This window comes from Falco rusticolus, chromosome Z (genome assembly GCF_015220075.1).
Source record: "Falco rusticolus isolate bFalRus1 chromosome Z, bFalRus1.pri, whole genome shotgun sequence".
In the NCBI taxonomy this organism is placed as follows: domain Eukaryota; kingdom Metazoa; phylum Chordata; class Aves; order Falconiformes; family Falconidae; genus Falco; species Falco rusticolus.
Window position 1 is genome coordinate 16,800,025 of NC_051210.1, and position 13,848 is coordinate 16,813,872.

Below are 13,848 nucleotides of genomic sequence, written 5' to 3' on the forward strand. Positions count from 1 at the left end.
TCCCCAATAGATTAAAAATAATCTGTGCTTACAGTTAGCTGGCTTTCCCTTTCCTTAGGAAAGGAACCTTGTGTGACTTCATAGTCTGTTCCTCCCTCACAGGAATTTTTGAACTTCTGGCTGATTTTGAACACATTTCAGACAAAGAAAAGTCTCAATTACAGTCACTCGCATGATTTTTGAAAAAACAGCAGCTTGTGAGAGACCCCCACTGAGGCACTGACATCAACAAACATCCAGGCAAAGAAAAAATCAGCTCTTTGAAGACTTTTGCTGCCTGGTCAGTCAACGTGGATGCATACTAGGATAGCCAGCAAGCACTTAATTCCACATGAGGACAACACAAGGAACTTAAGTAAAGCCACAAAAACACGTCACAGGAAGGGTTGCACCCCTGTCCACAAGGTCACTTGGGCAGATCTCCTACAGAACGCATGAACAGTAGCAGGCTATGGAGTTACTCTGGAGGGGGACTTAACCCCAAGGTGATCTCTCTTGCTACATAGGTGCCTGGAATGGAGAGCTCAGGGGAACCTGTGTTTAGACACTGACAGAGTCCCAGAGAGCTCCTGCTAGACATGCAAGTTCAAGATTTGGCATGGTAAGAATGGATGGCACAGCCAGCTCTGATGGAACTTCAGGTGCTAGGATCTGGCAGGAGGGAAACAGATCACAAGGTCTCACAGAGAAAGGTTATAATAAAAGGTTTAGCATAGGACAGAAAGCAAGATTACAGAATGAATACAGGATAGAGTCAGGGCAAACCGTTAGAAAGAAATGAACTAGGAAGTAATTTTGGAGAATTTGCTAGCAACTGACTGTGGGTGCAGGACAAATTGAAGAAGTCTACTTCCCCCCGTTTAGGAACGCTTACACTGGCTTAAGATTTATCACAAAGTTCACCATGGACAATACAGTGACAACAGAGATTATCAAGATAATCTCCCACTGAGTGGTGGTGAACAGATTAAGAAGGATCTCTGAAGAGATGGAGGAAAGCAATTAACAGGGCCACTAGGCTGCGACACTTCCTGGTTAAGTTTGAAATGTTAAGGTCTTTCAAGGTCTTAGCAGTATCAGGTTCAAATCATAAGGGAAGAAACTTACCAATCTTCCCAGCTCCAACGGAACTGAAAGTTGCTCAAGTGGTGAGAAAACCAGTTAATAAATCTTTATTAAAAGAAAAAGAAAGCTCCATTAAATATCAGAAGTGCACGAAAACTTTCAGCTGCAATTTTCTTATAAATGCATTCTCCTTTTCAAACTCAAGCCTAAACTGTAAAGCTACTACCACATTAAACAGGCACTTATGTTGACAGACAAATAAGACTGAGTTCAGAGAGTCAGAAAGAAGCTTTTATGGACAAAAAAGACAGCCTGTCATGTTGTGTTGTTTCATACAAAGAGATGACCTATTAAACTAACTTAAAATGTAAGCTTACTGTGCATAAGGAACTTCCACATTTTTGCTAAGTAATTAACAGCTCTCCCACAAAATGAAGACTTCACTCAAAGGACAAAATCGGTACCATTCTCCTCCTTTGGGTGGCACCATTAACTCCACTTCCAAGTCACCTCCCAGACCACTATGGAGCAGGTATACCTTAACTGTCCTGTACAGACAGCTAGACTTGTGACCTCCGGGGAAGTCTTTCTGGGAAGCAGAAGCAATTAGTTAGTCCTCCACCTTCTCTTTAGATTGCCCAAAGCCAGAGCCCAGAACACACCTTGAATAGCACCAAGGAGTTCTAAAAGATTTCTGAGTACACTTTCCTGTACATTGGATATGGAGGAATATTTTCCATTGTCTCCAAAACACATTTACCTGTCCACACATGTTGTATTCATTGTGTCCAAACGCATGTAGAGCATTTCTGTGGCTTGTGCAAGCTGAAAGTTTCTTATTAAGGTTTACAGAAAAGCACTAGGTAAGTCAGATGTGACTCCTTTCAGTTTTTTAATAGAGTATCATCAACATTTTGTACTGAAAGCTCCCTGGGTCTATTCCAACATCAGGTAAATCACAGTAAATTCATCACGGGAAAAAATGAACCCTCTAATACCAGTCTGGGTTTCTTCCAGGATTGCAATGAGACTGTTGGCTTATTCCATATAAAACCTGAATTCTTACCATGCAACAAGCAAAACTGCACTGATGTGAACAGACAACAACCTTCTCATGGAGTACTTCTGTAATCTCACCAGCCTAGCTTCATGGCTGCTGTTGATGCTAATCCACAAACAATCTTTGATCATCACTGGAGGCTTAAGAAACTGCACCTGCACTGACTTTACCCAACAAGGTCTTTAACCTTCTTACAGTGTCCCTATTAACATTACAAACTTTCTGGATGGATGTCCACCCAATTCTAGAAACAGACTTTGTTCTAATCACTGACATCATGTGATCTGCAAACAGTGAGTGGTATCATGAAGTAGAATGAAAATTTAGATATGAAATTACCAGCGGATTGACATCTGTCAACCCTTCTCCATTCTCAGTCTTCAGCTTGATCTAAAATGATCTCTAATGACAGCAAATTAGGGACAATGTAATAGCCAGAATTAGCTGGGAGTCATACCTCCTTCCTCAGCATTCAGCCACCCTGTCTGAGCAGACAGATGATTATTGACCTTTTGAATGCTCCTAGCGGGAACACTGACCAGGAACTCAGGCAAGTTCCTTTAAATCTTCTGCTGCACTTCCTACTAAGAAAAAACAGGAGCACTCACACCATTGTTGCAATAAAAGATCAAATCTGTCACTTCCTATCCTTCTTAGCCTTTAGTGTGTCCACAGTCCAGACCTGAACAGGCTGCAGTGACAAACACGAGCATTGTATTGTATCCCCTCACCAAGACAGCACTTCTTGGGAAGGTCAGAGGAAGTACCAGAACATTGTCCAGAAAGCTGAAGTCTTGCTCACTTGGCAAATCTAGACCTGTGCCAAGTGAGCTGTGTTACTCTTTCGTGATCACGTTACAGGCAGTTTCATGCAGCTGCCGTAAAATATTAGTACTGCCAGTATTTATTGCTATCCCATCATGTACAGTAAAAACAAACTAAAGACTGCATTTTAAAAACGCTCTCCAGCAGCGCAGAAAGGATACAACTTGTGGTAAAGAGCCAGGCTGAAGTTTGCACAGTTCAATCAGTAGTGTTGTGTACATGACTTCAATGTGTGGTGGAGATGGAAGCTGAAACAATTCTGCAAATATCACCTGTAAGAGAGGAAGGCAAAGAATCAGAGGACAGTCCGACACGGCCTGCAAAACCCTCAGCTTTGCAGTAGGGGCCAATCTTGAACAGTTACATATCCTAAAAGCCCGTATTGTTCTGAAATGCATATTTCAAGGAAAAAACAAGAGGAACTTTTAAAGGTAGTGGTAACCCTACACTGTACTAACACAGTCCACTCTGAACTGCCCCTAGCATTCCATACTAACAAAACACCAGCATTATACAGTTATTGTATCTAACAAAACCACCATATAACTGTAGAAATGGGCATAGCTACAATATGACCTACTGCAGTGCTACCACATGATCTCAGAAGAGCAGAAATCATCTGATCCTGTTACATAATAAATATTAATATTAAACATATTAAATGAAGCATCAGCATTTAGTATGAAGACTATTTGCATTACAATTACATCTGTACCTTTTCCATCGTGTCCTCCTTTCTCCTATACAGAAAGTTACGTAAAGAAAGCCACAACTTTCAACTGAAAATTACAATTAGCATTTCATTCAACAGAAGTATATCCTCAGTACCCCTTGGCAGAGGATCCTTCTAAGAAAGCCAAAATCAATCCTGCGGTCAGCATTCATGCTTTTATTTTCAGGTTTGCCTACAGAAACAGCATGTCACTCTTTGAGGGCTATGAAAAGATATCACTGTAAAACATTCACCTCTGCGCTTGTTTTATTTTGCATGCCATTCTCAGATTTAAATTACATCAAAGGAATCAGGAATCTGATTCATTATGGCTGGTTAATTTCCTCCTTAACTTCTCAATAAACACAGAAGAACTGAAGCTTAAATTAGTAAGCTTCAGAAAAATCTTCTTACTAGTGTAAGAAATCAACATTCATTTATGGACTCCACAAACAGCACATGAAAACATGTTGACTAGAACTTGTTATTCTAAGGAAGGATTTGAAAGCATGAAGAGACTACAAGGAGCTGGAGAACCTTTCTGTGACAGTATAATTTCAACATACTGTTTAGACAAATACCGCAAAAAGGTAGGAGGGCCTCCGTTAGGCAGAAAACTGCTCCTTTTCTCAAGATAGGAAATAACTGGATGATGAGGCATAACCTGTTTGAGATGCTGCATAAAACTGTCGTATTCATGGCATGTTCATTATCAAATGTTCACATTAAATGTTTCAAATTGGCATACCATACTTTGCAAAACCAACAAGGCCACAAGAAAGATCAGGACGCTGATGATTTGAATGTCCAAACTCTCTCAAGCATTAAGTGGTACCAAAACCTGTAGAAGCACAATAGGGCATAGCAGTCCAACAAGCCAACAACAATGCCCAGACATTCTCTGTTTGCAGCTACCAGAAACACCCATGTACATGTGTAAGCAGCTACTGAGAGAAAGGTGCCACGTTTCAGTGTTTCACAGACATTCCAAACAGCATGGAGCATTTTGTGCTCAGCTTGACAAAGTACGATGTGGAGCCTCAGGGACCTCAAAAGTAGGCATACTTGGGAAAGTACTGACAACCGCTTTCAGGCTACATTTACTTCCGCCTGTTCCATTCTGAACCTTAAATAACACTTCCTTTTATTTGTTAGAACGCATTACCTTACACTTTTATGACTTACTGAAAAAGTTAGTGAAATTTCACAGATTAAACTGTTAAGTCATCAACTTGATTGTTAACAGAGACCACCTTACAAGGGAGCAGTAGCAAGCAGAATGAACAGCAGCTTGAAAAAAAAAGCACACTAAGCCTTAAAAACTCTGGAGCTTCATTAAACAGTCATAGACAAGTACTAAAGTCAATATTCTAAAATAGCTCAAAATTGCAAGAACATGTAAATTACATTAATAGTAAAAGAATTTGTATGCCAATCTTGCATTTCTCTGCAGTAATTTAATCTATGCAAGTCCTTGCTATTTTCACATCCTACAAGTTTCTGAACAAAAGAATTTCCAGAGCCTTTAAGTGTCAGGAATTTTTTTTTATTTTGACAGGAATTGCAGTAACTATTTGTTAGCATTAGTGTAGAGCTAAGCATAAAGCACACAGCTATACAGCCATATGCAGCGCCCTCAGGATACTGAGGGTAAAAAGCACTGAAGCTACTTCAATGTTAAGGAGGAAAATTGTTAATTTTAAGATTCCTCTGTTCCGAATTCAGAGTACAAAAGAACAAGCTGACCAAAAGTAATGCAACTTTACAGCATTCAGAATATTTGCCATTTTGGTGCCATGAGGAATTCTCAATCCCACTTTTATTAAGATAAATCTACGTAAGATTATTTCCTGTAATAATTTGCTCTGAAATTCCTACTTACAGGTACTTCTTCATAAAGCCTTTATATGACATTATCACTGGTATCTCTGAATGCCTCTCAACTGTTGATGGAAATTATGAAGTTTATACAGCTCTGCATCTTGAAAACAGACCCTCTGAAGGAGGCAGCAAAAGAAAACCTATGCTGCTTTTCTGATACACATTACGGTTATTTAAAATTCTCTAATATGGAGGAAACACACTGCTATTCCACTGCAAGTTCTTTCCAGGGCTAGTGGAACAAAATAATTTAAAAGATCCAAACTAAATCTTGTAGAACAGCTGAGACTGACTGGAGTCAAAAGCCCCCTGCATAAGACAGGGTCACCTACAGCAGGTGGCTCAGAGCTGTGTCCTGCCAGGTTTTGCTCTTCTCCAACAAGAGAAGTGCCACAACTTCTCTGGGCAAACTCCTCCAGTGTTTAATCACTTTTGCAGTAAAAAATGATTTTTTTTCTCATGCTTAAAATGGACTTTCTTGCACTTCAATTTGTGCCCATTTCCTCTTGTATTTTAATTCATTTTTTTTAAAAAAAAAAACCACTAAAAGTGACTTAAATGTAGCCATCTCAGACTGCATGATACATTAGAAGCATGATACAAAACCCTCAAAGTTTGAGAAATGCCACAACCTGGATCACTTGTGCACTAAGAAATTTTGGTACCTGGCCAAAGCTTCCATGCATCAAGTTAAAATGACAACAAAAAGCACAAAAATAACACTCAACTGAATATAATCCACTCATTTAAAAGCCATTTGTTGAAGTCAACAAGGTTCTGGTTGACTCCAAAATGAAACTAATTTAGTGGACCTACCGTGAAACTAACTGGGAAATAACCGAGGTACAAAAGAGGTTATCTATAAAATCCATACCTCTACTATGTGGTAGTTCAAGGGGATCTTGTTATTTCCTGGATAGCTCAACAGCTGTGCAGCACTGCAAAACCATAGATACATTTAGTACAAAACGTAATACAGCAAAGGCAATATAAAGGTCAAATAACAAAGTTACAGCAAATGCTTAATTCTGGGCAAGAGTCCACACAAAAGCAGCACAAACAAATCAACAATCCTTCCAAAGACTGCCTCTCAATCCACAGAACACTTAAAACAGAAACAGAAAAAGGACACACCAAGTGACGTAGCTATGTAGTTACATCACTTGATGTACTTTTTTGCTACACAAAATAGTTTTGCAGAAAGTCATGGTGATCTGTAATTCTGGCATGCATATATGAAAGGCAAAAACCCACAACCCCAACAACAGATGTTCAGAATGACTTGAAAGCACAATTGAAGCTAATGGGTTATATAGAAAACTCAGGCTTCAAATGTTTCATCTTTTAATCAGCTCACTGTCACCTGTCACATTACAAAGCAAACAACTGCTACTTCCTTGATGTTACTTCCACCTCTCTGCTAAATCTTCTATCCCCCAGTAGTCTTTTACTTTCCTCTGAGAATTACCAGAGACTATCCCAGTAACTGCAACAACCCTGAATTTCTAGTTTCTGCTGAACCAAACAGCTGCAACCAAAAACCTTTATCACATGCCATCACCAAAAACATTGTTTCTGCCCATTTTTTGCATACCATACAAAGTCTGGTGGTTTACATTTGGAAGCATGACACAGCTAATTATGTATGGTAAACCATCTCTGTTATCAATTACCTACATCAGATACCACTCAGGCAGAAATTAAGAAAAGTGCCTTGACTGCTTCTTGGCACAGCTGAACTCAAACTAATGCAATCTGCTGGTCCCTCTGCAAAGTGACCTCAATTATCAATGCCACGTAATCCCAAAGAGAAGAATGAAAGGAGGAATAGGAAGCATAAGTGTGATCATTTAATGCCAGTCAGCTGCAGATGAACAAGCTCAAGGCTCACTGTGCCCCAACAAATCAGCTGCTTCAAAATTCCTGGAAGCATAACACAGCCACCATCTCCAGTGCTCCCATGAAGAATAAGGTGTGTCTGCATAGTTTTTGCAGCATATCCTGTATTATCAACGAATTTCCTTCCCAAGGAGCCACTGTACTCTTGGATCATACAGACTATCCATTATCTGATATTACAGACCCACAGTATTCCAGGCAATGGTTTTAATATAGTTAAATGTAGTAAATCAAGTTTCATCAAATAGTCTAGGAAATGTCTAATCCTGAGCTCTTGTCTAACCAGTCCAGGACTCTGCATATCCCAAACGGCCTCAAAACCATGACAGCATATAAAAAGTGCCAGGGCCCCATACTGCTAAGCTCTTCCTACCAAGTCTTTCTCTCTTTCCAGTGGGATTTGATGATGCAGTGAAGATTCTCTTCTATTACAAATCGTTCAACAGAGTGGCTGCCAGGCATGACCGGGCCCTGGTAAACAAAGAATTAAGACTCATGAGAAATCACTACTAATGCAGTGGTACTATAGGTAGCAAGCCATCCTACATACATTTACAGGTGGAAAAACCAGACCAGCTTCCACATAAACACAGTGTGGTCTCAGCTGTCCTGTAAGCTTCAGAGCTGAGAAGCTGGTGTGACACAGTTCCACACAAGCCAAACACAAACAAATAAAGATGTTTAAAACGAGTACTAGGACTCAGAACAAAAAGAAATGGAAACAAAATCAAAGAACACTATTATAAGTTCATGGAGCATCTGCTTCTTCCTCTGTCCTGTGGAGCCATCAAGCAGGCTACCACCATGCAGCCTGAAAAAAAAATCATAGCTGAGTTGGAATATTACAAAGAAAGAAAGCCAGGAATGTCCAGGATAGAGTGGAAAGAATACAGAGTCCTAGTTTTGTTCTTTGCAAAAAACCAGGGACAATAAATGAAGGTAAAAGGCAGCAGACTTAAAGCAAAAGGTGGTACAAAAGCACTTGGGGAGAGCAGTATATATTATTTTCCTATTCCTATACTTCTGTTTATACATCTGCTGTTGACCAACGCTGGAGACATAGATGCTGTTGAGATAGATGGATCCTTCACCCACCTCAATTATGCACTCCTTTGTTCCACAGTACGCATCCACACCTTCTAACAGATGATTAAATAAGAGTCTTTAAACTTTACAATAAACACCTAGCCTGGAAAAAATCCCAAGTCACCAACTTCATGGAAGGAAAGTCAAATTCTGTGAATGCAGTTTTACTAGAGACATTAGACAATGAAAGCATCACAACATCTCACTCCCTAAATTCTGCTCCTCACAGGTTTGGTTTGTGTAGTAACTTAGTCACTTAGGTCATTCCTACAGAAGTATCAAAGCAGAACCGCTTGTGGTTTTCAAACAACTCACTATCCTGGGAAAGAGGATATCAATCACATTTTGACTAACATTGCCCCAGGAACCTAACTGTGAAATCTACTCACTCACCCCCTGACCCCCGCCCAGTGATCACATACCTCAGGGTCATCTGTATAGTCAAACATCCTAAAAATAACCCTTGGCATCGGGTACACTGAATCTTCCGTGTGAGGTGGAGGAGTGAATGGAGGCAGATTGTGTTGCAGCGCTTCACAAAGAATGCTATCAAAAGCCAAGTAGGGCCTCAGAATGTGTCGTTCTTGCCAACGGTCTTTTTTCAACTTCTGAATCTGAGACCAAAGGCAGTCTAAATACTGAAGGAAAAAGGTGAGAAACATCAGATGCACTGAATCTCGTAAGAAAGCTGGCAGCTCCCTGAACTATCAGAAATTTATTTCTTAAATTCTGTATTCCATTCAGAAAAAAAACCAGTTTCTTAAACTGCTGATTCAGTAAATTTAAGAACCCTAAATGACAGAGCTGCTCCTAATCCCACACAACGTTGTGTCAGTAAAATTTGACCACAGGCAGGTTTTTCAACACAACAGACAGACCAGGAGTCCGAGCATGACTGTCATCCTTTGAATCTGTCAGCAAAACTACAGCCGTGAAAATTACTTCAGTCACTGCTCATTGGTGGTTTTAAAACAGACATAGTATCAACATCAAAATTGGAAAGTTATTCTGTAGGACTGCTATGCTGTTCCCAATCAAAACTATCAGCTACTGCATACTTATAATACTGTCAAATATTAAATACCTTTGCCATGCTTTTCAACACAATTGTGAGTCCCAGCATTCTCCTAGAGATGGCACAGACACCTGTGCAACTGGCAGTAGCCTTGCTTTGTTCAACCACTCTCTTCCTAAAAGCAGTCTGAGAACTCTGGAGGCCATTTGCCTTACTGAACACAAGTCTCTCAAGGTGTAACTGTCTTTACATGCAAGTGTTTCGCATTCACCGAAATTATCACACTACAAAATGGGAACAAAACTGGTAACAGCTAGCACCTGAAGTGAACAGTCATGTCTGCAGTATTCTGGGCAAGACTGTCTCAAGCACACTCTGCCAATCTCTCCTAAATAAGGAAATTCAGATATTGGGCAGGCAGAATACTCGCACTGACCAAGCAATCATAATCAGCCAGCCTCTCTCTCCAAATTACGATTTACAATACAATTAAGACTGATTTAATCAGAACAGTGAACAAAATTGAGTGCACCGTGTTCCAAAACTTCCGAGAAGACCAATTTAGATCTTACTTTCCAGCTAAGTTTGTCCTCAAACTTAGAGGAAAAAAACCCCCAAGAATATCCAAAAAGGCAAACTCCACCCAAAAGTAGCCAGATGCCACCTCTCCCCCCCAGTATTTTTAGCTTAATTGTGAAAGGTAGCATGGTTAACTGCTGCATACAGTTTCTACATATTTGTTCAGCACTCCCCAGAGCTGAGAAAGCAAAGCCACTACAAAGCTTTCTTTCTTGCAGAAGGAAGACATTAAGGGTTAAGTAAGGAAATACATTCTACTTTTCATAAAGGTCCTTTTAACATGAAGCCCTGTACCTGCAATCCCAAAAGAAATACTACAATTTACAACCATTCCTCACTTATAACATCTCCTCAGGGAACTGTCAGCAAACAAAACACTTTCCTACTCATCCCTTAAAACGTTATATTTAGTCTTAAGACTTAGAAGAGAATTCCTCAGTAAAACTTGGTTAGAATTGATGACAAACAGGAGAAAATTCAAATACTTTTAGAGGTGCCTTTTAATTTCACGATAAAAAGACTATCCTAGTAATAAAAATTGTTTTCCAAGCTTTCTGAAAGAATGCAATGTGAAGGCACTCACCTCTTCTTGTGGATGCGGTTTATCAGCAGTCCAAACTTGTAGCATGGGTACATGAATCTTCTGGCGGCGTCTGTTTACACAGGAAAGAAAACCTGACCTTTAAAAGACTAATTTAGGGCAGCAATTTTTTTTCTTATTGTGAGCATACTACTATTTGATCTCTTCAGCTGATGAGGTCTACAGTATATAAAAACCAGGTTTGTGATTCCTTAAAATATCTCTATTCCTATATTCTATATAATGAAGATGTTAACTTGAAGCACCTAGACAGAAAGCAGTCACACTGCAGAGCGCTAACGCAACAACCTATCAGTATTCACAGCACACTTGTAACTGCAGCTGCTCCAGAATGAGCAGAACAAGCCCTTCAACATACCCTACAACTAGAAAAGACAATAAAACTTTTCAAATTCAAAAATCTCTCCACCTGCTCTATTTTCAGTGGGATTTTTTCACCCACAGAATGGTTCAGAGCTAAGATTTTACAGTACTTTTAAGTGAGCAATAATCAAAGCTATTAATCCATACTTGAATAGATGCTGGTAAGAGTATTTTTAATGGGTTACAACTTACTTCAAGTAACTTTCTGTCTGAGACAAGAGACGATCCATTTCAGCATCCTTTTTTTCATATAACTCTTTTCCAACCCAAGGCAAAGATGACAGAAATGCAAACATATACCAGTCACATCGTACCTATAGGAAAGAATTATACTGAAATCTAGTATACAAGTAAGCTCCAAAAGATTTGGTACACATACCCTGTTTTAATTTAAATTAAAGTGTTAGCAAAACTATTATTTTGGGAGGATGTAGAGACCAGCAGTTAAAGACAGGATTGGCAAGCCATAAAAAAAAAATATTCTTGCTTGACATGTATCATTTTTAACTTGAACCGTGACAAATAGACTTAAAAAATGGTATCACTTTGACAGTCCTTCTGCACACAGTACATTTGTTTTGTTCTCTTAGTCTAAAAGTCCCCTATTCTAAGCATAAGTACAGAAAAATTGTGAAAACAGTACTAGAGGAGCCTATGGATCTTTTGCTTACTTGGGGTACATCTTCCTCCTGTGTCACACTCACAAAGTTCTCAAACATAGCCACCATCGAAGGTGCAGCTATTACATGACAATTCACAAGATCAGACAGAAAACGAACCTAAAAAAAGAAAAAAAATGTTTTAAATTAATACATTTTAAACTGAGTGCACAAGAATGAATAAACATTACTTAAAATGACTAAAAGAACCCATCAATAAAAGTACAATATTCATTCAATACTACGAAGGCAGAAAAACTGCACACTGTACAGATCCACCTTTCAACCCTGGAAAACAGGTACCATAAGCACTGCCTAATATATCATTCTTTATAATGTCTGTAGTCTGTTCACTGCCATAACATTGCATGTGTGATACTTATTACGGAAAGGTGGGAAACACCAGTATGCATTCAAGGACACGCACATCAATAATACAGAAAAAACCCCTTGTGCTTCTATCTACTCTAAATGGTACCACATCACTAAAGTTACAGCAGTTGAAGGAAAAAAGCTTCCAAAAAGCTGAAGATAGATTTGTTGCTTCGTGAGTCCAGATGACAAACAGCAGTGCTGAATCTGTATGCCATTATACACGATTAATTTCTGTAATTATTTATTAATAAATACAGATAGTTAGAGCCATGTAAAAACTGCTGGCATTTCCAGGTTTCAGAAATGATGGCATGCTAGGAATAGAATGGAATTATTTGCCTGGGAAGAAAAAAATTTCCACAGCTGGAACATATCCTTGACTGGCTGCACTCTAGTAAGAAACCCAGACTGACAGAAATGGGAATTTAAGTAATAAACATCTAGGCCAGAGGAGTGCGCCGTTTCTTTTTTTCCCTCTTCCCTCTCTTTTGATCTGCCTTCAGACTTAAACAAGGCCCTAGCAGGACCCAAGCTCCCAGCATCATCACAATCTTAACAGACAGTACAGGCTAAAATTCTAGCAATTAAGATCTCACATATTTGCACTAAGTTCAGTACTCACAAGAGCAACTGCAACAGAGGAAAGTACCAAACTCTTATCTTCCAGATATTCGTTGCTCTGAATAGTCTTTGAAAAGCTTTTGACAAAGCTAAGGAAAGACTTCCACTGCCACTCCTTAGCTGTTACTCATACAAGTCATTTCTATATAGCATGACCAGAGAAACTGAAGCTGAAGCCAAGGGACAGAACACTAGAAAAAGTTCTAACGAGGATTTTATTAGCAAAACTGTCCCACTGTTGAAAGCAGTCTCTTGACAAAATACAACAACATACCAGAATCTTAAATCTTCACCAGTGGGCTTCAAAAGAAGCTAGTGAGCTTGGCACTGGGCTTCCAAATCAGACACCGCTGAAGTCCTACTAATTTTTTTGCAGACAAAATCTGTAAAGTGGCACGAGCTGAGCAAATTGTTTCAAAGACAGAGAGCATGTAAAACCACCTGCCTGACCTTCATCCCTCATTAGCAGAATGAAAATATAAGCCTGATAAAAGCCATCAAAAATAGCTTTTGAGAACCAGACTGTTAGTTTTCTATTTAGGTTTGTTTTTTTTTTTTTTTTAAATGGGAGCCACAAAAACGATCATACACCTCTGAACACAACAAAATTTCACTTATCGTTTACATTTGACTGTAGGACAGGTTGGGGGGAGCACCTGCGTTTACTGCAAATTTGTCATTGGGAAAAATATACATCTGGAAGTCAATTTTGCAACTCTGATATAATTTCTCTCCCATGAGGAAGGAAATTACTTCCACATAACATGCATTTTCTCTTGGTATATTTACAGCACACTGCACACTGATGCCAAAACCGACTGAAATACACACTGAAAGGCCCAGCTCTTTTGTGAAAGAAGGAGGAGAGAAAGAGATATAAATGTAAACCAACCAAACAAATGAAAAACCACTTACTAAATGCACAGCTTCCTTATACATATTGACTTTCAGACATTCTTTAAGCTGACGAATCATGGCTTCTACAAACTCCCCACCAAAATTGTAGTTCCTGGCATTCAGCAACCCAACTAGTGTTGTGTAAACAGTAAGCTTTTCTGGTAACAGACGTGCACTGACACAGAAAAAGAAACACTGTGTTAGTTGTTT

The 13,848-nt window shown here is 39.3% G+C and overlaps 1 protein-coding gene across 4 annotated transcripts in view; it reads right to left on the bottom strand.

The window, feature by feature from the left end:
- The window catches only part of NCBP1 (nuclear cap binding protein subunit 1), a 31,274-nt gene that overhangs the window by 14,896 nt on the left and 2,530 nt on the right, over positions 1 to 13,848 (bottom strand). For all 4 annotated transcript variants that reach the window (XM_037372915.1, XM_037372916.1, XM_037372914.1 and 1 more), the window contains exons 4-13: positions 13,657 to 13,813; positions 11,758 to 11,865; positions 11,279 to 11,400; positions 10,706 to 10,775; positions 8,951 to 9,166; positions 7,816 to 7,913; positions 6,418 to 6,481; positions 3,112 to 3,222; positions 1,826 to 1,890; positions 1,108 to 1,170 (exon numbers count right to left, since the gene is read on the bottom strand). In XM_037372915.1, coding sequence (XP_037228812.1) covers positions 1,108 to 1,170; positions 1,826 to 1,890; positions 3,112 to 3,222; positions 6,418 to 6,481; positions 7,816 to 7,913; positions 8,951 to 9,166; positions 10,706 to 10,775; positions 11,279 to 11,400; positions 11,758 to 11,865; positions 13,657 to 13,813 — 1,074 coding nt within the window. The remainder of the gene's footprint in view (positions 1 to 1,107; positions 1,171 to 1,825; positions 1,891 to 3,111; positions 3,223 to 6,417; positions 6,482 to 7,815; positions 7,914 to 8,950; positions 9,167 to 10,705; positions 10,776 to 11,278; positions 11,401 to 11,757; positions 11,866 to 13,656; positions 13,814 to 13,848) is intronic.